The sequence below is a fragment of the Centroberyx affinis genome, unplaced genomic scaffold (genome assembly GCF_046629955.1).
Source record: "Centroberyx affinis isolate AG114_WGS23_722 - 3 ecotype Tasmania unplaced genomic scaffold, CSIRO-AGI_Caff_v1 ptg001111l_1, whole genome shotgun sequence".
Lineage (NCBI taxonomy): Eukaryota > Metazoa > Chordata > Actinopteri > Beryciformes > Berycidae > Centroberyx > Centroberyx affinis.
Window position 1 is genome coordinate 73,669 of NW_027279653.1, and position 25,365 is coordinate 99,033.

The 25,365-nt window shown below is 42.2% G+C and overlaps 2 protein-coding genes across 2 annotated transcripts; one reads left to right on the top strand and one right to left on the bottom strand.

The window, feature by feature from the left end:
- Positions 1 to 169: 169 nt before the first annotated feature.
- LOC139647770 (tryptophan--tRNA ligase, cytoplasmic-like) lies at positions 170 to 5,171 on the bottom strand. Its single transcript, XM_071523744.1, has 11 exons — positions 5,109 to 5,171; positions 4,607 to 4,730; positions 4,238 to 4,454; positions 3,932 to 4,040; positions 3,232 to 3,351; positions 2,899 to 3,081; positions 2,008 to 2,108; positions 1,645 to 1,757; positions 1,325 to 1,498; positions 1,082 to 1,222; positions 170 to 878 (listed from the first exon to the last, which is right to left on the bottom strand). The coding sequence occupies exons 2-11, from the start codon at positions 4,718 to 4,720 to the stop codon at positions 720 to 722; spliced, it is 1,431 nt and encodes a 476-aa protein (XP_071379845.1). The 5' UTR covers positions 4,721 to 4,730; positions 5,109 to 5,171; the 3' UTR covers positions 170 to 719.
- A 344-nt stretch (positions 5,172 to 5,515) lies between these two features.
- Positions 5,516 to 24,428, top strand: wdr25 (WD repeat domain 25). The gene is made up of 7 exons (XM_071523764.1): positions 5,516 to 5,614; positions 6,141 to 6,932; positions 12,215 to 12,362; positions 19,378 to 19,508; positions 21,583 to 21,753; positions 22,307 to 22,447; positions 24,170 to 24,428. The coding sequence occupies exons 2-7, from the start codon at positions 6,153 to 6,155 to the stop codon at positions 24,389 to 24,391; spliced, it is 1,593 nt and encodes a 530-aa protein (XP_071379865.1). The 5' UTR covers positions 5,516 to 5,614; positions 6,141 to 6,152; the 3' UTR covers positions 24,392 to 24,428.
- The last annotated feature ends 937 nt before the right edge of the window (positions 24,429 to 25,365 follow it).

Here is a 25,365-nt window from a genome sequence, read left to right on the forward strand (position 1 = left end):
GCATTTTAGGAAAAAATGAGAACGCTACCTAATGAGTTGAATTACAAATGTGGTGCGAATGTGAATGTATTACCATAAACTTTAACAAGCAGGGACATTTCTGCAGTGTTCAGAGTAAAACAAAAATATGTTATTATATGCTTTAATTATTGAATAAAAAAGTTGTGCAATCACAAAGTGATAGTTATTGTTTTATTCATCTGAAAGCTATTACTCCCTTCTTAACCCATGTTTTGTGAAGTAGATGTGTGGCTGTGTCATTAGTCATTAAGCAGATTCTGCGTTAAACATTTTTCCTCTTATTTAATCTTCATTTAATCCTGGGTCGATCTCAGGCTGAGGAGTAAACATGGCAGCAGCCCTGCAAAGACCAACACCATATGGAAACAAACGTACATGAAGTGCAGCTTGACACGTAAGTTAAGAAGTCTTCCCGGCGACAAGTAGCATGAAGGCGTGTGCAATGCCATGCTGAGTTTGACACGGAGGGGCACATCACTGCTTCAGTAATTAGGGGTCCAAGCACATAAGTGCGAGGAACCCTATTGTAATTTACATTTGTATTTTTCTCCAGTCCTGATGTGAATTGCACTCCTAAGAAGAGCTTCCATCCCTCCATTACAAATTCAAATGACAATGATTTTAAATGGAAAAAGCTGGATTCGTGTTTGTACTTGCATTGAGATTAACCGCGTGATAAACTTTGACAGCTCAAATGGCTAGAAGTTGACCTTTAAAGGCCTGGGGGTCATGAACTGTTTGACCATCTCATCTGTCACTTGTTTGCGTTTCTCTTGATGCTCGGCAATCATCGGCTGCAGAGTCTCAATCAACATCTTCTTCAGCTCTCCTGTTAGCAGAGCTCCACTGGTGTAGTCCTGTAGAGAGCGGCGGAGGCAGGAGGAAGGAGTGAGCAGGAGGAGGGAAGATGGAGAGGAGGATGGAAGCACAGAACAGAACGGAGAACAGAGTAAAAGGTTGAGAATGAAGAGAATGAAGAGAGAAGACAGTGTGATTAGTAAAAAAGCGATATTGTTTGAAACAAAATCTAATTTTCTTTCTCTCGTCTCCACACCCTCACCTGTCTGATCTTCTCCAGCTGTTCGTCGTCCTCCAGGAAGAAGGTCAGGTACATGAAGGAGACGTCTACATCTGCGTTACCACCGTGTGTCCTGTGCTCTTCCACTGTGTCTTTTCCTCCCGAGAACGCATGTTTGTTCACCTGAGAGTGACGGTAACATGGACCGGGTAATTAGTCATAGGAAGTAATAGGTTATAACACTATAAATGTGACAACTAATCTTCTCCTGGCAGCACGCGTCACCTTGTTTTTGATCTGCTTGGGTGTGTCGGTGAGGAAGATGGAGGAGTTGGGGTCGCTGGCGCTCATCTTGGTCTGAGCCCCCTGTAGAGCGGGGAAGAAGGTGGAGTGCAGCAGGGCCGGCTTGAGGTAACCGATTCTGGGAGCTACGTCACGGGTCATCCTGAAGTAGGGGTCCTGGGAGAGGTGGAGGGACAGAGACAGACGCAAGCCAACATACACTTGATTACAAATATTGATATGAATAAGTGGTTACCAGTATTGCATTTTGGGGGCCAACAGTATTGTGGAGTTGTTGTGTATCACTGTAGTGTTGTCCTGACCTGGTCTATGGCGCAGGGGATGAGACAGGGGACATCCTTTCTGCCTCTGAAGATCTGAGGGAAAGAGGTGCTGAAGGACGGAGCTGCCTGGATGGCTGGGAAACTGATCTTTCCTGGATAGGTAAGAGACAAATCAAACTGAGAGCCATAAACAAAGATGCTCAAAAACTAGTCATGTTCCTCAGAATCAGAAAATTATGGAATAAAACCACAAACATACAATTTTTATAAGGGAAGAGTAGGCAAAAGATTAGGGAAAAATACTTTGCTGCACTTTTCATTTCCTTCCTCTTTCCAAAGTGTTGAGAGTGGAATTAAGTAATTGCTTAAAGAATGATATGACTTTATTTCCATCTGTCTTACCAATGCAGTCACTGTCTGTAAAGCCAAAGATGCCTTTGACCTGGTTGAAAGTCACATGCTTCTGGATCTTTACCACGTTCCTATAGAATTCAGGGGATGAACTGGGGAGAAAAGAAAACATGAGAAAATAAGTTCAACAAAAATCAATTATTCACAATTAAACTGATGTGTTGTGCATCAAGGAAGGAGAAAAAAATAGAGAAATTAAAACATCAAAAACAAAACAATTCATACCACAATAGGAAATGCTCCACTGACTAAGGCTATAAAACGTGATGGAGCTTTTCTTGCTAAATTGGGCAGGACAGAGCAATCAGTAGATTACGTAACACTATGCCACTCCCGGCTGTAACTTACAGGTAAATACTGCTGAATAAACACGGAAACCTGCATGATGGGAGATGTAACACAGGGTCTAAGAGTGAATTACAGCAGTGTATGGTGTGAACTAGGAGTGACTACAGACAAGGGATTGCTGAAAGCATTTTACATATTAAGCTAAAGACACCACAACAGATATTAAAATATTACCTTCACTTCCTACTCCCTACTATCATTCCATATTCTTAACAATCACTGACACTAACTCAGATCTTGTAATTACTGCTCTACTTTGAAAACAACTGCCCAACCCATACCCAGTCCCCATTGAGGTAAAAAGTCAGACATCCAAGTATCTCAGGATTACACTAATACACCAATGTAGGACACCAATGTAATATGAAAGTAGTCAAGTCTGCCTAGTAGAGGGGGATAAGGAATAGTCAGTGTTTAGAGAGTATTTATTTAGGGTAACCCTGTCAAAAGTGTCCCTTGTCAACATACTTGCATCAATATGGGAATGTTGTTAAGAATCTGTCATTATTAAGTGACCATGGGTAAGTGTTTTACCCCATGTAGTCGAGGTCAGAGAAGATGAAAGTCTTGTTGACATCAAAGCCGCAGGCGATGATGTCCTTGGCGTTCTCCACGGCAAAGCGGTGACAGTCCTCTAGTGTTAAATCCTTCCACAGGTACTTCTCATCGTCCGTCAACTGGATCACCAGCGGGATGTCAAACACATCCTGCAGCCACCTGGGACAAGGAAGTGGGTTCCAGTTACAACTTACAACTAACACTCTAGTGTCAGCTATATAGGTCAAGGATTGGGATCAGAATGGGAGTTAAACCTGCCTTTACTTAAACATCTTGGTTATATTCATAAATTTAAGAGAGGAGGCTCACTTGGTGAAGATGAAGGGGATGAGGTGTCCAACGTGCATGGCCTCTGAGGACGGCCCTCTGCCAGTGTAAAGGTAGAAGGACTTGTGCTTCTCATACGCATCCAGCACCTGATGCATATCTCTGCCAGACACAGCAACAAGAAGAAAGTAACATATAGAGATGTCCATTTCACATAAATGCACAGAATATAATATGAAGTTTCATCACACACACACTCTAAAACTGTACTTAAATAAAGCAGTCTTCATTTCAAGAAAAGCATATCACATCCTTTCAACTGAATAAGGAAATTCAAATGATGAAATCTAAAACAAAGTTTCACTGTGGATATTTTTATGATCATACCCCACTGCTCGCCAAATTTCAGTTTCAACATGACTAATGGTGATGTAGACAATGTGTCACACAACTACTGGAACAACACCCATTGATAAGAAGTAGTAGTCATGAAGAGGTCAGACTGATGAAATATGTGCCATTATTGCATTATATTACATCATTTAGCAGACACTTTTGTCCACAGTGACTTACAATAAGTGCATTTTGTGAAGTAGTGAAGACTGTGATACACAGTAGTGAAACCAACTGTGTATCACAGTCTTCGTCAGCTTTTAATAGGAATAAGTCGCATTTGTAGAATCAGAGTTTTTTATAATTTTTTTTAATCATCATTTCCTCCATCATTTCCTCAGCTGCTGACCTGTGGGAGAAGAAGATTCCTCTTCGTAGGAAGCGGTGAGGTTTCTGTCCCGAGACTTTCTCCACTCTGTCCACCAGCTCCTTGTCAATTTTACTGCTGCCAAACCTCACTGGGGAAAGACATGGTACATGGTATGTGTCTTATTCAACTGTTATATAAATGATATGTTGCCTTTATATGTCATACAGTGCTTTATTCATGCTTAATACTGCAGCATTGACATTAAGGTTGCAGTTGAAACATTTTTTTCCATAGAACTAGAACTCTTCCAGTGCAATCCACACTTGAAGTTCATTTGTCTCTTACCTATGAGTTTGTCATAGTCCACTCCCTTGGCATTTGTGGTGGAAACGTTCCAGGGGTCAACTGTGTCTTCGTCATCAGCACCGTCTGCTGCTGGCCCGTTGTCACTGACAACAGAGTTTTCTGAGGGCGGACATCCTGCTTTGTAATCCTGACCTGTCATCTGTTTGTAGTCCACTTTCAACTTTAGCAGCAACTGGACAGCAGCATCAATGTCTGCCTGGGAATCAAAACACAGCTGTAAGAAAAGAGAGACTGGCATCCAAATTGCAAGAACATTTAATGGCACTGTAAGGGCTGATTTCATTATACTTAAACAACAAACCCATATAGTCAATTCACTATTTTTACCATATAATGACAGGTGCTTACTTTATCAGCCTTAGCTGTTTTCAAGGCTCTGACTTGGTCTCCTTGCGCTGTCAGTTTCTCATACAGCTCCAACGGACTCACGGCCCCTGACCCGTCTCCCTGACAGTCTGTCATCTTCTTCACACTGACCGAGACACAGTGAAGAAGAGGGAGGAAAGCAAAGGATTTGAGAGTGAATACACATCTGAAAAATGAAAAATAACGTCACGAAAATAGTAACTAGAATGGATTTAATAGTATTATTGAGGCCCTAACTGTTTTAGCATTAAAGTATACACATCAACCCCATCCACTGTTCAGTTAGGTTTCTTGAGAAGACTCCCATATGTGAACATACCATAGCCGTAGCTAGCTATAGCTAGTAAGTAAGCGTCTGATATTATATTACTATCCTGATTTACGCCATGCCACAGGATTTCATATGAAACAGTTACTGAATTATTGAATTTTCCATAACTAAATGGAATAGCTGATATATAGATTTAGTGGCTAGCCAGCATACCGTACAATATTCTTCACACAGCTGGCAGCTCACTCATTCAACTTGCATCAGCCTGAGTGAGGTGCTGCTGTTTGGATCAAATTCTTCCCAGGCAAACAAGCTTGGTCAACAGTTCCGCTATGGATTCACTAATACAAATATACCATCTTGATAACTATGCTAGACAGCTTTTAATACTACGTTTTTTCTGTATTTTTTTTTTTATCAGAATAATGCCATATGAAACCCACTAAGTTTGATGTAAATACATCTAATACGATATTTGTTCGAGGAGCGGAACATAATTTCTGTTCCTACCGTTTGTTTTCAAAATAAAAGTTTATACGCCTGAACAACCGGCGAGTTCTCTGGACAAAGCGAAACATTACTTTTATTTTGAAAATGTCACATTCATCCAGCGATAGTGTGGGATTTTTACTGACTGATGATTACTGACTGTTTGAACCGGTATCAACCATCGAATTAATTGCTGTCTCTCATGCAGATTGCAGGGCCAACATTTTAAGGTACCTTACATTCATTGGATATCTTTCATTGGGTATCTCGTAGCTATGTATGCTAGCCTAGGCTCTGAGTCAGAGATGCAAACTTAATAGCTAAATTAACTGTTAATGATTTGAGGATAACGTAACTAACTCGTGGTGGCGGTTAATGGCGTTACATGAAAACTTTGGGACTTATGTGAGGTTAACTTTAGTTACCTCAGTCTGTCTTTACAGTAGCAGACGTTGAGTGCTCCGGTTATTTTGGTCTGCACATAGTCTGTGTGTCTGCTTTGGATAGTATTTGGCAGTTAAGAAAACCCACCCATTTATATACCGTCAGCACATAAAACAAGAAGACTCTGTCAGTAGCCAACAAAACCCTTTAAAAGTTGCAGCAGCTATTGTAAAGAAACTCCTATTAGTCTGAAGATAGCTACAGTGAATGCTAGTTATATGTGCAATACTCCAAGTGACCACCAGATGGCACTCTTGAGCCTCTAATGTATTAACTGTACAGCCACCTCACCTGTTGTGTCTTCATTTCCAGACAGGATTTCATATGAAAATGGCTTCATTAGTGGCCTATGAGGATTCTGATTCAGAGGATGAAGGGGAAGGATCTTCTGGGGAAGGAGCTTCTGTCAAAAGCACCACTGAAGCTAGTAGACAGGCAGAACAAAACCAGGAAGTCAGGGTGTGTAATTCCTATGGGCTAATACCCAGTCCTCACTCCATCTCACCTGACACTGATAGGACAAAGTTGGAGTGTCATGCAAATACCTCGATTCGTCCTTCTCATGGTACCTCAGCTGTAGAAAGAAGCAGGTCTTCACTGCATCCATCTCCACAGCCACAGAGGCGTTTTGACAGGGACAGACAATACTGTAGAGGTGGGACAGTACAGGATGAGCCTTTTAGAGAACCTGCAGCTCCTCTGGCTTCACTAGAGAAGATCTCAGCACAACAGACCCTTCTTCCTCACACGCCGCAAAGCTACGGCGCCGGATGGAGCGCAGCCAAAAGACACCAGACGGCCCCATCTGGTATCAGACCGTACATCCCTAAGAGACAGAGACTGGCCACTGCAGCAGAGAAAGTGGACCCAAAGCCCTCAGCGGAGCAAGTCCCAGAGGATCAGGCCAGAGCAAGCCAAATGCTCACAGAAGTGTGTGAGAGAGTGAAGCCGTATCTTGTGCAGAAGCCTGGCAGGGCAGAGATACCAAGGAGGCTTGTGATGAGCCTGGGAGGCCACCAAGGCCCGGTCAACACCGTCCAGTGGTGTCCAGTGCCTCACCTCAGTCATCTGCTGCTGTCTGCCTCCATGGACAAGACTGTGAAGGTAATGATGGTTAGAATAAGATGATCATTTCCTGCCCTAAATGATGCATGTTGATGCTTAGCCTTGACATAGATAGATAGATAGATAGATAGATAGATAGATAGATAGATAGATAGATAGATAAGAATGTTATTAATCCCAGAGGAAAATTCAAATTGTTACAGCATTAAGACACTTAAGACACCACACAGATAAAACAAAGCACAAATCAGGTACATAATTAGGAGAATAGAAAATAAAGAATAAATACCAATGGAAGAATAAACTAACATATATGTGCAAATGTAGCCTAAATGTGCAAAGCAGCATGTTGTACAGTATATGTAAAAATTGTTACATACAGTATGTCACAAGTGTGTGTGTGTGTGTGTGTCACATATGAACTACATGAACACATATGAACACTATGCACTAGTTTTGTGATATTGTGATTCCCTGGTGCAGTTCATTCGACTCTGCTGTTTATTCAGATTGACTCTTGCAAAGGGAAGATTTTATTTCTCATGCTGACATTTTTTTTTTTGCTATGTGGTACAATTTGTCATCAGGGAAATTTTCCGGATGCTCAGACCCACTTACAGTTGAAAGCTCCATATAGTCTAGCACACTTTTGAGAATGCGAAATGTGTTGTGATCCATTTATCAGTATGGGTTCAGACAGGTATCAAGTGCATTGGGGAGGTGTAAGTGGATAATCACTTACCTGACATTCAGTGTAATTGGCACAGTGTTATAGTGGTAGTGTTGTAGTGTTATAGACAGAGAGATGATATCTGCCCCGCTGCTTTACAGTTTATAAATGTACCACCAGCCACTTTCTTTAGAATCATATCTGTCACTGTCAGAGGAATGTATGTCAGGACCCATGAGGCTTCCCACCTCTCTCTCTCTGTTTTCCATCCTCTCCCTCTCTCTCTTTCTCTCTACCTCACACCGGGAAAACAATCCCTCATTTCCCTACCATAAAGGTCAACTAATGCAGGTGCCCGCCGATGACTAAATATTTCTATCCCAGTGCGAAATTGTGTACCCCGCCGCACCAGGATCCATTGGCCCAATATCCTATGAGGACTCGGAATAATTAATAATTTAAATATTCATGAATTCATTTGCATAATCACACAAGTGCAGCTCTATGGCAGCCACCTCTTTTGGCACCTGGAAGGGCTGCTCAGAGCAGATGGTGGAGACTTAGGGGAGAAGGGGAGGAGAAGGCTTGGTTGTAGTGAATTTGTATGCGAGGTTTTCTCTTCCTCTTAGGCAGCCCATCCAGGTGTTTTTTTCTGACCAATTATAAAAGGGAAATGTGAAATGTTCTTTTTTTTCCCCCATGCACATATCTTGTGAGTCATTTTGCTCACTTAGGGCTTTTGAATGGCGGCTTTCCAGTGAGTCTTAACTTTTTTTTTGCTCCCCAAAGTTGGTTCTGTGCTCAGAGATCCTCAGCTTCCACATAATTTTAGTTAGCCTAGCTATTGACATTATAGTGTATATATAGTCACTATAGTGCCATACATTATAGTGACATCCTGCTTCAAATTGCTGGAACCAGACAGGCTGTAGACCAAAATTGCAGAGCAAAAATGTGATGTCTTTCAGCCATAACTGAGTCAGTTCTATTCTATTCTATTCTATTCTATTCTATTCTATTCTATTCTATTCTATTCTATTCTATTCTATCGTGCACCTGGTTGCAGCAACCAAGAGCTTAAGTCAAAGGGGGGATGTGAAGTCTGTTCTGTTTCTACATCAACACCCTTCAGGCTCCCAACTCCCCTTCCTCCATTCTGGTTGTCAGTTCCTCAGAGACGGAGTCAGACTATTATTATTCCAGCCTGTTTGCAGCTGTTGTCACCATGGCTACGGCAGGTGTAAGGCAGCAGTTTTAAGTTGATAACACGAATACCAATTTAGTTTTAATTACCAAGAGTCATTTAGGAAGCAGATTACCGAATGAGTCATTTGCAGGGATCCGCTCTGCATGTCTGTTAAGTGGCCGGTGAAATTAAAGGGGGTGCAAATAAACAAGTGCTCATTTTCATCCATGCATAGGTCTCACATTGTATGGGATTTTTGCTATTGTCTGCACATTGAATGATGTTGTTACATGGTGCATGTCATTAACGCTGTCATTCAAAGAAAGCCACCTAGGAGCAGAGCTCAAGCAGCTCGCCTATTTGTCAGATTTGTTATGTAGTAGTATATGTTTAGTTGGATATTTAGTTTATTCAGCCTTTGTGACTTACCATATTGATGCCCTATAGATCCTATCAGAAGTTTAACTTGCCGTTTAAACAGGTTTTCATGTCACCTTGAGATGGCAGTGTTTCCCTTAAGACAAAGATCATGAAGAGAATCTTATAAAGAGGTTCTTCCTTTTGTATATATTTGGAAATATTCTTTATTGATGTACTGCTTAAATATGTATCTTTACCATTTTGTAATTAAGTGTGCCCCCCCCTCTCTCTGTCTCTCTTTCTCTCTCTGTCAGTTACTTTTTCCCGCCCTCTAGGCATCTCTGGGATTCTGTTTGGTAAAGGACTGGCTGCTGGATTGATATGTCACTCTCTCTCGTCCATCTCTCTCCCTCTGTCTGTCTCCTGTGGGTTCATTCTGTGGTACTTCCCCATGCTGTTTCATATGCTGCGCGGAGCCGTCTTCTTTAATAATGAAACAGAGAGAGGCAGAGAGAGATCTACAGTGCCCTACAGATCTTCAAAGCTCCTATGTGGGCCTGGCAATGCGGGGCAAGCGAAGAAACTTCTCATCATTAGTGTAATACCTCACCTCACTGGGCACCAGACCACCCACTCTATTTCAGGCTGGGCCCCAGGGAGAGAGCAGTTCACTGAGGTGGGAGAAGCTCTCTTCGTTTGAAATGTCTGACAAGTCCTCCAGAGCTACCAAACCCCACCCCACCCAGCCAGATAGCTCCATGAAAAGAAAAGGGGGCGCAGATTAATTTTTAGGCTCAGCTAATCCCAAGATAAAGGTCAGATATTTGGTTCAATGGGGCTAACGTTTTTGATCTCTTATTATTGTAGCTATTACAATTATCTCTTTCTCTTGTTATCACTTCAGTTACTTGATTGGTAATACTATTAAAATATATATATATATTCCTAAAGCTTATAACATTTCATTGTCAAACAAACAGTTTATTTATTCAACCCCTCTTGGATTTGGTGATAATTGTGTAATTATTTTAATATGCAGGCTAATATACAGTGCGTATACGTAAAGTAATAATCTGTGTAAATGTCTATTATCGCCAACTCATATAACACAGTAATGATTCAACCTACAGCCAGCTCATGAAAGCTTTTACATTTACTCTTCTAAAACATCTGGTAGGTCTTTCCAGGGAAAAATTCTCTTGCACACAAGAAGTGATGCGTTTTATGTTTCCGGCAGCAGCAACAGTTTGTTTAGAATAAATAGAAGAAGAACTGGGTAGTTAGTGTGAGCAGCGATAGCCACGATGATTGAACAGACTAAACTACAGAAACTCAAACTTCATCAACAAAAAATACAAAGGCACAGCACTGGACACACTGTGCAGCGCAGAAACACATCAGCAATGACCATTTATCACCAAAGACGCCACCGAAATCAACAAAACAAGAATCTCGCAGATTACCCCTTTATTCATAAATCGTTGTGTCTGTTTTGCAGTCGTCTTTCCACGCTTTCCTCTCCCCATGATATCACTTTTTCAAACCAGTGAGGTGTTGGATAGCCCAGTCATGCTGGTGACAACAAGCAGAGAGAGGCTCAGTGCTTTTCTCTCCTGCACTGTCTAGGATCAGAGAAACCTCTCAAATTACAAAATCATTAAGCTATTATTCCCCACTGGGAATTGATTTATGGGCTCACACAAAGGTAATTAGTTTGATGAATTAATTAGTAAGGTTGTTTTTGCTTTTAAATCCCCCAAATAAGCCCTGATCTGTGTATGCATTAAGCAAATTTTTCCAGCAGCACTTTGCTGAGTCATTTCATTTCATTACAATAGAATTTAGGTGAGATAGACCTAGATTGTATCTTTCCCCTATGAGAGAGAGAGCAAGAGAGAGCAAGAGAGAATATTCACCAGTTCTCATTCAGACAAGAAAGAGATTTTCTGTGCTAGACGACAGCATTGAATGCATCTGTCAAGAAAACATGACAGAAAAATTCCAATATGTGCTTTTGGTTGGGAGAGGGGTGGTCGCCAAATCAGACCTAGACTATTTAATTCTCAGTAAATTGCCTTGAAACCTCCACAAAGGCATACAAGCCCTTTCTTCCTGTTTGTGCAGAGAGGAGCACAGTGTGCCAGAACAGTCTGTCTGCTTTCATTGCTTCATTCTCTCACACTGTATTATATTTTAGTGTGTGTCTGTTTGAGGTGTGAAGGATGTCAGTGTGACCTTTCTGCCTTTTAGCAGACCAGGACCAGGTTGTCTTGTTTTTTTCCTCCAGTAGTGTCCATGTAGGCTAACAGTCATTAGGCATAATGTCTGTTATGGTGGGAGAGTGTTTTGTGGCTGGATCCATGCAGCTGTCATCTTTACTGTCACTGACATTCTCTGGATATTAAATAAAATCTGATATTAAGCTCAATGTGTTCATTCGTAAGGTATATTTGATCTATGATTGATAAACACTGCATATCCCTTGTTCCAGTTCTGATTTAAATGTGATAGAAATACTGTGGATAATTTACATTAAGTTTTAGTCATTTAGTTGATGCTTTCATCCAGAGCAAACTACAGTTCAGTGTCAGTTCAGTGTCTTGCTCAAGAACACTTCAACAGGACATGGCAGTTGTTGGGATCAAACAAGATACCCTCTGATAACGGGACAGTTGGAGTAAATTCATGGGCAAAGGGTGCTCCGGTGGCTCAATTGGTAGAGCGTGTACCGTTACACACAGTGGCAGGGGTTCGAAAGCAGAAATGCCCTTAAAAAAAACAAAAGGCATGGACAATATCTTACTAAAAGAGGTGACAGTTACTGATAGAATCATCTTCCCTAGATCTGACAGTTGCTTGTCAAGAGTCACCAGTTCCTTTAGCTTCAAGTCTTTCTGCAGGCTATTCCATAAGACTAAGATGCACTTTATTGATCCCCTAGGGGAAATTTGGGGAGATTTTATTCCATGTAGTTGGGGCAGAGATCATGAAAGCTTTCTTCCCAAACTCTGTTTGAGCTTTGGGGACAGTCAGCAAAAAATGGCTTTTGTTGCCAAAGTTTAGGTGTCATTTCTGACTACGGCCTGATGTGCTCATGTCTGGCAGGTGTGGGATGGAGCGGAGAGCGGGCGATGCCTGAGGGTTTACTCCTATCATTCGGGAGCGGTTCGAGACGCCTGTTGGACCCCCTGCGGGCGACACCTCCTCACCGGCTCCTTTGACAACACGGCTATGGTAACAGATGTGCAGACAGGTGAGCAGCAGCACTCATTTCTTTAGGTCTGATCATGAACAAGATGTGTGGTAACAAGGCGCTGGCTTTCCTAATCAAAGGATTGTCCCAGAATGATTCCCAGGCGCTGTTATGGTACGGTAGATGTGAAGGCACACTTGTGGAATTACAGTCACCATGAACTTGCCAGTTGAACTTTTAGACTGTAGATGCGGTATACCTTGACATATTCCTCGAATATTGAAAAAAGAAACAAACAACATTACATTTACTTGAATTGAAATTCAATTTAATGTGCTTTCATCAAACATTTCTCTCCAAGCACATCGCTGTTGTTGTGGAAAAAACACGCTCCTGCAATTTGGGTTTTTTTTCTTTTTCTTACTTGAATTTGAATGTGTGATTAGCTAGTTTCATCAGCCTTGGGCCCCAAAAACCTGTTAAAACCCACTGTATAATGCTGCTTCTCTCTCTCTCTCTCTCTCTCTCTCTCCCTCTCTCTCCCCCTCTCTCCCTTTCTAATAAAATAAGCATTCTTTTATTGCAGACAGGTGTTTTTTGTCCAGCAACAGTGTAATCTAATTTGGGCCACTGGCTCATTGTGTTTGCTGGCTCTTTTCTATGATCATGCAAGACATTTTCAAGGTGACATTTACAAGAAATCGATAATTTGGTTTGCTTTGGAAATTTGTTTTCCGCTCAAGTGTGCCTTGGACAAGCACGGCAGAAAAGATGAAAACTACTCAAACAGGCAATTCATAACAGGAAGGCCGCTCCATCTGGAATTTGAATGGATTTCACTCATTTACTTGATCCAAAGTAATTCATGAATTTCAAGAAGGCTCGTATGCAAAATGTGAGTAAGAATTCACAGAGAAGTTCAATATTCTGTGCGAATTGAACGGATTGAAGTGGCACTAAGAATAATGTTCCCTATTTAGTTTCCTACTCTCCACTTGCAGAACATCCCCTCAGCGACCGTTTTAATCCTTTATTACCGAAGATTCAGTGGAATCCTCCTTTTATAGGAATGTTTATGTATACAGCAAATGATGAGGCTGAACAGAGTGAGCCAACATTCAATAGACATTGTTTTAAAGCCCCCATGGCATCCACATCTCTAGGGTCAACATATTCCTATGATGGCTTGCTGCCGTTTGCACTTCCCCTCTCAGCATGTCTGTCGATTCTGCCAATAAAGCCTACGGATAATAGCTCGGGCAGCCTATTAAACACACAGGCAGCTCCAGGAAGGGGATCAATAATGGATATATCACCACAGGAGGAGCCAACATGACCTTATACTGGGACGTCACCAAACACAACCATAAACAAACAATGTTAATTTTGATCTCATACTTTGGTTGCCACCAGCTCTCACATTATGGTATGTATGCACGTCATTCTATAGAAGGTGACCTCTCTGGATGGCAGCAAACCCACAAAAGTGGTCTAAGGTTTAGTTTAAAAGCCAGTGAGAAAAAATATGTTATCTTATGCCGTTATTTTTTTTAAATTTCAATTGATTCCGCTGACCTAATATATTGGGAGATTTTATTCCAAGCAACTGGGGCTACAGAAGCAGAGGCTCGGTCTTAACCTCGAGTGAAGGACGGCCAAAAGTCCCTGGTGAGATGGCCTGAGGGACCTAGCAGGGATGTACGGGTATTGAAGTTGGGAAATATACACTGGGCCAAGGTCATATAGGGCTTTGTAGAATATGAAAGTGAATAAACCAGATGGGTGCTGAGGATTTTTAGCTGTGACTAGCAGCTAGTATAAGTCACTCAGTCGGTTCCAAAATGTTCCAAAAACTTTACTGTGCTATTGCAGGACACGGCTATAAAGACACTGTGAACCTAATTGCTGCATCACTATGAGTTTAGCCGGGTTGGTAGAGCCACGCCAGAAGTGAGTCAACTTAGCACTACCATTTCTTCATGCATGCTGGCTTCCCCAAGCACCAAGCTGGTCGCAGCTTATCACGAATTAAGTGCTTGTTTTTTGAAGAGATGGTTGCTATGGCAGAAGGACACTGGCACCACAGAGCATCAAGCGTGCTTTCCTATGGCAGCGCAGGATGAGGAAAGCACAATTTCTTTGCATATTAATGTGGGAGTTGGGAATTCCAAAGCTGTTGCTGCACATTTTCCGTTCAATTTAACAGGGTAAGGCTTGGCCCACGCACAGACACTTTATAACAGATCATGTATAAGCAGATACTAGAATATGTGGGCCAAGCTGCATAAAAGATTAGCCTCATCATTTAAATACAGACTGACATAATTGTGGTTTGGACTTCTTGGCAGCATGGTAAGCCATGACAGGCTCCTCCAGTGGCTCCCATACTCCCAGGGGATTTATATTTCTGCCCATGACACACTTACAGCAGGGCTAGACCCAGGTGCTGGGATAATTATGATAGCCATATCTGCAGAATTAATGAAGTTCCCAGCCAGTCCCGCATTCATACACTTTATAGATTAGCACTGTAGCTCTACCATGAGTGATGGGATGGTGAGGGAGCTGAGTAGGGAGTGTTTGGAACGTCAGGCTATAATCAGACTGAATGTGATCTTTATGCTCTTCATAGTAATGCAGAGCCTCTCAGCTACAACAAAGAAGGCAGCTGGGCCTATTCTGTTCAAATGGGCTCTTTTTGGAGAGGTGGGCAGGCTCTTTAATGATCTGTGAGAGTCTTGCTCTTGCTTTCTATGACCCCTGACCCCTCATTTCACCGCAGCGTACCTAAACAAATGCTGCAGCTATTGGTATGTTTAGTGAGAAATGGAATTATTGGGAAAGCTATGCATTCAGAATGGTGTGTGTTCCCATTTTCCTTGGCCATCTTAAGTGTTTTCTCCATCTGCAGTAGTTCCTGTGTCCAATTTAATTTGTAGAATCCTATATCCATTCCCGTTGGGCCTCAGGCAGGCTGTCACAGCTGAATAGCAATAGTAGAGGGAGAGAAGGATATGGAGAGAGAGAACAGGTTAAGGGGTATAATGCAGAAAGAGAAAGGGAGATGAGGAGGAAGATTGCGAGAGAAAGAAATCGAAAGAGGCAGAATAAATTCAGGGAGGGAGAAACAGAGAGAGAGGGAGAGCTGGGGAGTGGAATAAATGAATTTCATCTGGAGGGCATTAGTGTGAAGTGGCATCTGTTGTCCAACGCTTTCATGGCTGTCCTTGGCCACGTTGATTGGCGGAGGTTGGCTTAGAAAAACATGCCCACATAGTCACAGGCTGCCACAGGTTGACATGTCAGTGCGTGCATGTGTGTATGACAGGACTTGAGTCTCCTGTCCAGATCCCTGCAGGCACTGGCAGAATGTAGATTGTCCTTGCTGTCCAAAAACCAATAGTAAACAAAGAGAGTGCCAGCATTGGTGTAGCGGGATGTGCAGTCCCCTCCCCGTTCACTTCGGCTTTGCAGATGGATGTTTAATGAATATAGCTAAAGGCTCCAACAATATTTCATTCCTAAGATGGAGTTTCACAGTAAGCTATAGCAAAGCGATGCATCATTTTGTGATACAATATATCCCGTTCAATAGATGCCGTTATCGAAAGTGCCTTACAGTACTGTGAGTGCATACATATTAAGTACAGCTGGCCACAGTGGAAATCGAAGCCTTAACCCTGGCAGCATTAGTGTCATCTTGAGCTACACAGAAACACAGTCTAGCCCTAGAACCCATAAGCTCTAAATCCTTAAGCTTTCTTGCTTTATGAAACCTACAGTGTGGATGGAAGCACATGACTAAACTTCATGAAGATTTCTCACAACAGGTTGGACTAAGAACACACTTACTATTACAGACATTTTTGAACCAAGGTAATGCAAAACCGGGGATATTCACCCCAGTTTTCCCACATTTTTGACAGGTGTTTCCAACCTTTGCCTATGTGCAGTGACAGAAACATCTCCAGATCAAAGCGCCGTGCTTTGGTAGATCCAGTAATGAGGCAGAATATCTATTTCATCCCCGTCCTCCTCCGCTCTGAGGGGCTCGTCCCGGCCATCACAATCATCCCTAATGTCCTCTGCTCTGTAGTCATCTATGCCAACTCGACAGGAACATCACACAGCTCCTTTACAAGAACCACAAAGACAACTATAGCAAGAGAGGGACTGATCACTGTAGTCTTCCCTTATCTTCCCTCTCAAGCAAGCTAATTAATCTAGTTTAATTAAAACATGACGAGGCCCTATTTATTATAGGAAGAATGTTGATTTCTCATCTTCTCTCCAAACATGAGCTTTAAATCTAGATGACAGATCTTCTCAGTATCACCACGGGTAAGCCAATTAAGCAAGAAGGCTCCCCGCCAGGCAAGCACAAGCCCGACGAAATTGCCTGTTAAAACTTTGGATCAATGTGATCGAATTTGGGAGCAAGCTAGTCCACCATTAAATGAAAGAAGGTCCATTTTTGCTGCAGTTTATTAGCTGTGACTCATTCCCCTTTCTAAAAGAGTTGGTAGGAATTTCCTGGAACGAGTGTGTAATGAAGTGCTTTTTTTTGTTTTGGGCTAACTGGCTAAGACTGTTTTGGATGGGGATGGGGTCTTTGTTGTTTGTTAGATGAATTAATGAGCAGCCACTGAACCCTGAGGTGTTCTGTTTTGCATAGCCTTTGACAGAGCTGCTGGCTTTTAGTCTGGCTCGGTTCCTAGCAGGACCCTTATGTAGCCTTCTCTAGCGTTTCCCAGGGAACTAATTTTTGGTCGCACCCTTTCAGGCTTAATTATATTTAAGCCCCTCAATGTTTTTGTTTTGTTTTTAAGCACAACCTTCTTTTAATTGATTTAGATAAAGCTGACTGTAGACAGCCCCTAGCCAAAACATTGGGCTTTTTTTCTCCTCTGTTTTCTCTCCTCTACATCACTACTCCTTTGTCAGCTTAGATGATCTTTTTGTCTTGACTGATGTTTTCATCAAAGCAGCTCGTCAAAGACTCATTTGTATGACATGCGCCTCAGTCCGAAGCATATCCCAGACACGCTGCGGCAAACACGCTGCGTCCCGCACACTAAACAACAAAAGCCATGATTTTGCGTTCACAGATGGTTAGCCAGCGCCCCCTCAGATCGCACGCCCATCACCCGCCATCATCACATTGTGACAGAGAGAATGCACTCTCTCAGTGCATTCGTTGAGCTGTCCAGGGGCGCCCAGTGATAAAAAACAAGTTTGATTTTATCAGAAGAAGATCTCCATGATCTTGTTTTGTGAGATGATGTAAAGCTTTTTTTAGCACTGTGTCAGAAAGACAGTGATCAGTGGGCGATGGCTGCACCCATAGACTCTGCTTCTGACCTGAAATGATCACAGAAGCCATTAAGGATAGCTTCTCTTTTTTTTTCAGTTTTGTAGAATTATAAATCACATCTTTGCTTCATAAATTTCAAAAGCTACCCCAAGTTGGGAATAATATCTTTGGCAGTAACTAACAGCTACATTTATCTTTTTATTAGTCAGCTTGTTTTCAAATCACTCTGTTCGTCAGCAAAGGCAATGGCTCAACATGATTTAATTGCACAACAATATTTACTGCACAGAACTCTAATGGTCCCTACACAAAGAGGATTGGGTCCACACGGTGCACTCGCTTTAATAAACCAAAGAGATGGTTTCAGCAAAATTTGCATCTCCGAGGGGAAAATCTAATTTAAATTTATGTTGTCCTCCATAAGTCTTGACGGCAGAGACAAAATCTCCAATCCGGCTTTCAGTGCAGCACAGACTGCAACAACATATGTCTTAATTAATTCATTTGAGAGGCTGAACTTTTTTGTCCTATTCTAGCCTTATTCTCACAGTACTGGCTCAAGCTAGGTATGACGGAATAGCAATTTGAATGAATGGTGAATAAATTGCGCACGTACACACACACACACACACACACACACACACACACACACACACACACAAAACTTGGTGTGGTGGAGTGGTGGTAGAAACAGGGCATTTTTGAATGGATAGTAGATAAATCAAAGAAGCTTAACGACACACACACACACACACACACACACACACACACTCACACATCCAGAGTGTATTTGGTCTGCTGCTTTGTTTCACGTAGAAACAGGGCATTTTGAATGGATAGTAGATAAATCAAAGAAGCTTAACAACACACACACAAACACACACAAACACACACAAACACACACACACACACACACACACACACACACACACACAAACCCATGCATGCAGAGTGTATTTGGTCTGTTGGTTTGTTCAGGTAGATGTAACAGCAGCAGGCGGTGATATTCCCTAGGCAGAGATGGAACAGCAATAGGGTAATTGCTTATCCGGCCCTGGCGGCTCTGGGGACGTTGGGGACGAAGGAGGGCAGAATCGAGCCAGGGGATCGGGGTTGAGCTGGGAACAAGTTCTCTACAGCTGAGCAGGACACACACACAGGTGCATACACAACACACACACACACAAGTGGTACTGTTTCTCTACTAGGTGCATCACGAATGAGAGAGCGCTTTGTATCACACTGGTGACTGGTTATCTCCACATGAAAGGCTCAGCATTAGAGTCTTTAATGGTCAACATGTCTGCCTGTACGAGATAGCTAATCTTCTGCAAGGACAGGGCATCCTTTCATGCATCCTGAGGATTATGAAAGAAATGTCTTTTCATGCAGTATCGGGAATGAAGGTGACAGCATTCAGTTAATGAGTGCAAGATGTGGCAAGTTGCTCTTTCCGAAAGAATCGTCACATTTGACATTACCGCACAGACAGACACTTCAGGATTTTCAAGATGCTTCTGCACAATGGCTCGTGTTCCAGGACTTCATTACTGACACAATATGACATCTGAAGATTTAAAATTCAGTAAGAGGCATCAAACTCACTCGTTCTCTGTCTCTGTCTCTGTCTCTGTCTCTCTCTCTCTCTCTCTCTCTCTCTCTCTCTCTCTCTCTCTCTCTCTCTCTCTCTCTCTCTCTCTCTCTCTCTCTCTCTCTCTCTCCCCCTCTCTCTGTTTCCTTGTTGTCTGTTCACATCCATAGGGCAGCAGATTGTGAAGGTGGACAACCAGTTCAAGATAATGTGTGTGGCCTCCCATCCCGGCGACAGAGAGGTATTCCTGTGCGGAGGATACAGTTCAGTGGTCAAGGCCTGGGACTCTCGCATCTGCAAGGTCAAATTAATAACCTCCTCACTGTTGATATATCATTTTTATTGACTTTGGTCATAGGATATACATAAGTCACTGAGACTTACGTATAACCATTATTTATCTAGGAAAGGTAGTGCTTTTTCTTCAGCAACTCCCTGCTACACGCCTACTCACTGTTACGCACAGTCACACCAGTAGAACCAGTCTTCTGTATTTTTTGGCTGTGCACGATGACGCATCCATTATATTTTATTGAAAGGATAATGTTGTCGTATACTCAGGAGCAAAACTCCAATTTATCACTAATTGTTCAAAGCACATTTTCAATTAATTTGAGGCTCATAAATTGCTCCTCTAAGGCTTGAACCCTAATATTAAGCTATTAAACTTAATAGACTGCTTTATATGATAATCCTATTCACTACCTTCGAATCTGAATGCCCCCCACCCCCACCCCCCAGGGGTTTAGCTTTAATACAGCAGGGATTGGTTCTGCCAGTAGGTGTCAATGTGGGTTGCGAGAGCGCGTAAACCAGTCTTCAGCAAATAGGCTGTTAATGGCATCCTGGCTGCCTGTCAGTCTTAGCCCTGGGCTGTGTGTTTCTTGCTCCGGGGTGAAATTACCCCACCAGATAAAAGGACTGAGAGCAGCTCACCCACCCTCAAGCTCAACATTAAGCCATTAGTGTGAAGTCATGCCAAACGGACTCATGAGGTTGTATCGGATGTATGAGATTGCTCTACCGTGTTATGTTGAAAGTCGGTGATTGATGACGCAAGAGTTAAAGTTTGGTCTAAGTTTAAATAGGGGAAGAAGGGAGTCGCAGTTGGGTTAGCCTATCAAAGGTTAGGTTGTCTCAACTGTCCGACTCTAGCTGTTGATCTGATCGGCATCTATTAGACTCGTCCTCTCATGCTAGACCTGAAATCCAAACTAACCCCAGAAAACTCACTGTGTAAATCTCATCTGATAAGACTGGACTATCAAAGGAGCGTGAAACTGTAGCTCTCTTATTTGTCTTTTCAGAAGATAAGATATGCTTCCAGTGCATCCTAACTGGTCTAGTTATATTGATTGATATTGCTTGAGCTACTGTTTTTTTTGCTTTTTTTGTTTTAGGATTTATTAACCAACTGTCAGTGATCAATGATTAAAACTGCAAATGAGCTCTCCAGTGCCGCCATGTTGTTTGTTTGGGTCAATAATGGAGGGCTTGCCTCTTCTTCTGTCTGCTGCTAGGCCACAAAGTTTGACGGTGTTTGGTGAATCCGTTTGTACGTTATATGCCTTTTAGTGAGAATCCCCCCTTTGGCCTATCAGTGTGTAAGTTAATCAGTCCATTATTACCCCATCACCAACCTTTCCACAAAGTTTCGTGCAAATCGATTTATAACTTTTCGAGATATCCTGCTAACAGACAAACAGACAACAGATGGAATGGGGCGAAAACATAACGCCTGTCCAACTCGGTTGGCGGAGGTAAATATGGTGACTAAATTCTAGCTAGCAACAATGTTGGAGGCATCATGCCCAAAATAACCGCCACCGGATTCTGCACTTACATAAAAACATGCATGCTGCCTCTTTAAGAGACAGCTGGGCAAGTGACTGATTATGACTCATTATGAGTAAGGACTATTGACAGACTGCAGTTGTCATCTTACCTGCACAGCAGTCCAGATGACTCCCTCCTTCCTGCTAATTGCCCTTCTGAGTGCAGTTCCCTGAACATCGTCTAATCAGGCTAGAAAGGTGCTGCACTGTAAAAGCACTGTATCTGGTTTCTGCAACATTAAATTCACTAATTCTGACTAAAGTAAATAGTGCTAAATATACTAAATGGTGTATATAGCTACTTGAGATTTTTCACACATAGTAACACTTTCCAAGGCTTTGGTTCACTTGTGTTACTTTTCTAAGTGTCACACTGTAGCCTAAATGTTTCCCAATACACTGTGTGCATGTAGATAAGGCAAAGAGCAGCAGTAGTAGTCAATTAGGGAGCTCTATGTTTTTATATATATACAGTATATATGTATATTTTGATGTGGTTTAAAGGGTGTAATGTCTATTTGTGTGTCTTATTTTTTGCAGGTGGTGAAAGTGTACAAAGCCGGGATCCAGCAGACCTTGGACATCCTGTTTCTGAGAGGCGGTGTGGAGTTCATAACGAGCACCGACTCTGTGAGCAGGGACTCTGCTGAACGCACACTCATTGCCTGGGACTACCAGACCACAGCCAAGGTCTCCAACCAGATTTACCATGTAAGGAAACAGATATATATTATAATATAATACAGAGAGAGTGCCTGCATGCATATTTGTGTCTGTGTGCAAGGCCTGACCTGCTGCAACTAGAGATAGAAGATTCATTTTTTTATAGGTTGGATTTAAGAACCTTTTTTCAGTTTTCTTGCATTGAATTCTCATTCCTTAGTTGGTGTTATTGTAGTTGAATTGAGCATTTATCGCACTTTAAGTATACTGTGTACAAGACTGATTTCCATACATCTTTCTTACTACTATGTGTACGTGTACTCTCTGTGTAGTCAGCACCAAAGTGAAGTCAAGTGAAGTCAAATTATATTTGTATAGCACTCTTCATACACAGGGCGACCCAGAGTACTTCACAATAAAACAGGAGAAACAAAAAACCAAGATAAGAGTATATACATACATGCAAAATCCGAGTTAAAAAAAAGCAAGTATATGAAAGTATGCGAGTATACTTGCTCTTTTTAATCTTTCTTTTTGACAGTCAAATGGAGTGAATAATGTCCCTTCTTCTGTTGTTTCCCTCCACTCGTTCGGCCCGTAGGAGCGCTACACGTGCCCCAGCCTGGCTCTCCACCCGCTGGAGGAGTCCTTCGTCGCCCAGACCAATGGGAACTACATGGCGGTGTTCTCCTCCCAGCAGCCCTACAGGATGAACAAGAGGCGGCGGTATGAAGGACACAAGGTCAGTAAAGAACGTGCCCTGAGCTTTTCTAATCAATATGGAAAAGCGTCACATTCTGGTCTATACACAAGCACAGAGACACACATGTTCAACGGCTTCACACATGCATGCGTATCTGTGCGAAGGCAGTCACGTGAAAGCATGCACACAGATCAAGTATGCATCATAAACATAACCCACACAGATGTATAGCACTCTATATGTCCATCGCCTGTGATGTTCCCTCTGCAGCACCCTCTGCAGACCCTGATGAAGGCCACAAGCCGAAACGCGTTGGTCTAACAATAAAGTTGTTCTATATACTACAAGTGTTGCTGGAGTTTTGACCTTTTTAGACCTTTTTCCCTTCTCCATGCACCTTGGAAGTAGGTGAAGTTGTGCCAGAAACCCCTACTCTGCTTCTACAGTTCCCTCTGCAGCACCCAGCCCCAGAACAAATATACTAAATACAATACAATAATTCCACTGAGCAAGGCAAACAGGCAGGATGTGTCCGTCCGATACGACTCAAGGCTTATTGAAAAGCTACTGCGGTGTCTGTATTGTTGATTTTGTTGGAAAACAAGCCCAGTAAACAAGCTGGCACATTTATTTTCCTTCTCTTTTTTTGTCACTGTCCACCATTGTAAAAATCACTAATGACAACTGTGTAAATTATCATTTTTCAAAAGTCTGAAAAGAGAACATTGACAATTTCCACAGTCGTAGCCCTGTCTCCTGCTATTAATACAGTGTGTAGTTTGAGCCAAGCAGTCTGATTGGTCAAAGATGTGTTCCACCTGTGGCAATATTTCCCATGATGCACAGCTACTGGTTGCGTTGCCAACGCTTGTGGTCATCAGTGACCTAGTTAGCGATTGATCCTGTTTTCTCCTGTTTTTTATGCTTATGCATGTATACTACTTTGAAGAAAACATTTCAGGCAGTGCACTGGTGTTAGTAACCAGTGTATAAAAGATAAACATAAAACATAGGAAACGCAGGACATCCGTTACTGTGATTATACATACTGTTGTGCTGCCCAAAAATCTTAGAAAAAAAAGGCTTCTAACACTACAAGATGATTGACACTCGCTTGCAATCAAAGAATATTTAAAAATATGTAAATCGCAGTAGATAGAATCTTTTATTTAATCAGGTAGAGATTGACATCTCTTTTTGAAGAGAGACCTGAGCACAATAAAAACAGGCATAAAAAAATGACACGTTCCAAAAACATTCAAACAACAAACAGAGATAGATTATATGAGATACTTTCATGAATCAAGGCAAAATATTAGGGATTAAAGCTGTAAAATCAGACTAGATTGTATCAATTAGAGGAATCAAAGGAGATGTTGGAAATTACATTTTTCTTTTTCTAAGATTTTCATTCTAGATACGGTGGTAGGCATCTAATTCAGTCTTGAGGTTTGGCTTTTTGTCTGTGCAGCCAGTGTATTAAATCACCATTGTACCCCTAATCACAGTAAAGATCTTCTTTATTTCTCTACTAAACAACAGGTACTCACCACTTGGTTGAGATTAATACGCAGATTGGCCAATGAGGTTAAGCACTTGCACTTTCATTTACTGATTTGACAGTGTTACTGCCCTGAAATCTATACTTCACTGGCTCACAGTGCTTACAGTACAGTATATTATGCTGATGCTAATATTATTATGGCCCTTGGTGGGAGGTTGCGCTATGCAGCATGACTAATGGCTACAGTCTTGTTCTAGGTGGAGGGATACGCGGTGCGGTGTGAGTTTTCTCTGGATGGAACGCTCCTGGCCTCGGGCAGCTCCGCCGGCTCTGCACACTTCTACGACTACCACAACGCCCGCATGTTACACACTCTGCAGGCCCACAGCCAGCCCTGCCTGTGTGTGTCCCAGCATCCCGTTCTGCCCGCCACTGTGGCCACTTGTGACTGGGGTGGGGAGATCAAGGTCTGGCATTGAGGACTGTGAATGGACAAGTGAATACGGACTAAAAAAAACGAGGAGAGGTAGTGGCGGGCTGGCTGAGAGAACGAGACAGACTGGAAGCTCACAGGTCCTTCCATCTTTGGAGACTTTATCTCCCATAATCACGTGTCATGGCTTTATAAGAACTTGGCAAAAACTGCTGGCAGTCAGCGAGTCTACTGAAAAACATTTTTTCGCTGTATGTCTGGTTTCAAATCATTTCAACCGCCCACGTCTTCATTTCATTCCCATTTATATGAATCCATACTTAAAGGCAGTGGCATGAGGACAACATTACAAAGACGGCATTGTGTACATTTTTACTGTAAGTGTGTTACTTCCATTTGGCTCGTCTTGCATTGTTTTGACATCCTGTAATCCTGGTGGGTGAGATGCAGTCAGGGCACGTTACATTGCAAAGATCAAAAGAGGTTTCTTCATAATTAACATTTCAAAGAGTAAATGTTGTTCTGGGTTTTATCATCTAAAGTGGTAGGCGGTCGGCAAGCAGTCTGCCTTGTCAGCTACACACACGCACACACACACACACACACACACACACACACACACACACACACGACCTCATTGCTTTTATAGTCTGCTTTGCACTCCAAATACAGCTGATACTTTTTGTGTTTACTTGGTCATCATCCCGCTCTTGAAGCTAAGTTTTCATCAAACGCAAAAGCATCTTTTCTAATCAAGGGTGCTTTTAATTCCATATTTTGTATGCACATCTTTGCTCCGTGACTTTTTGTCCTTTCTGTTCCTAACATGATATATCCTGTGACAATGACAGCTCCAACTACATCACAGAGAAACATAAACTGTGAAACAGAAAAAAACATCTGTCAAAGTATTGCCAACTTCTCTCTAAATTCTGTCTGTCAACAAGAGAGCATTGAGGGGCAGATAAATGCTTGTGATCATTAAAACATCTTTCATTGAATATCCAGTATAACAGTCCT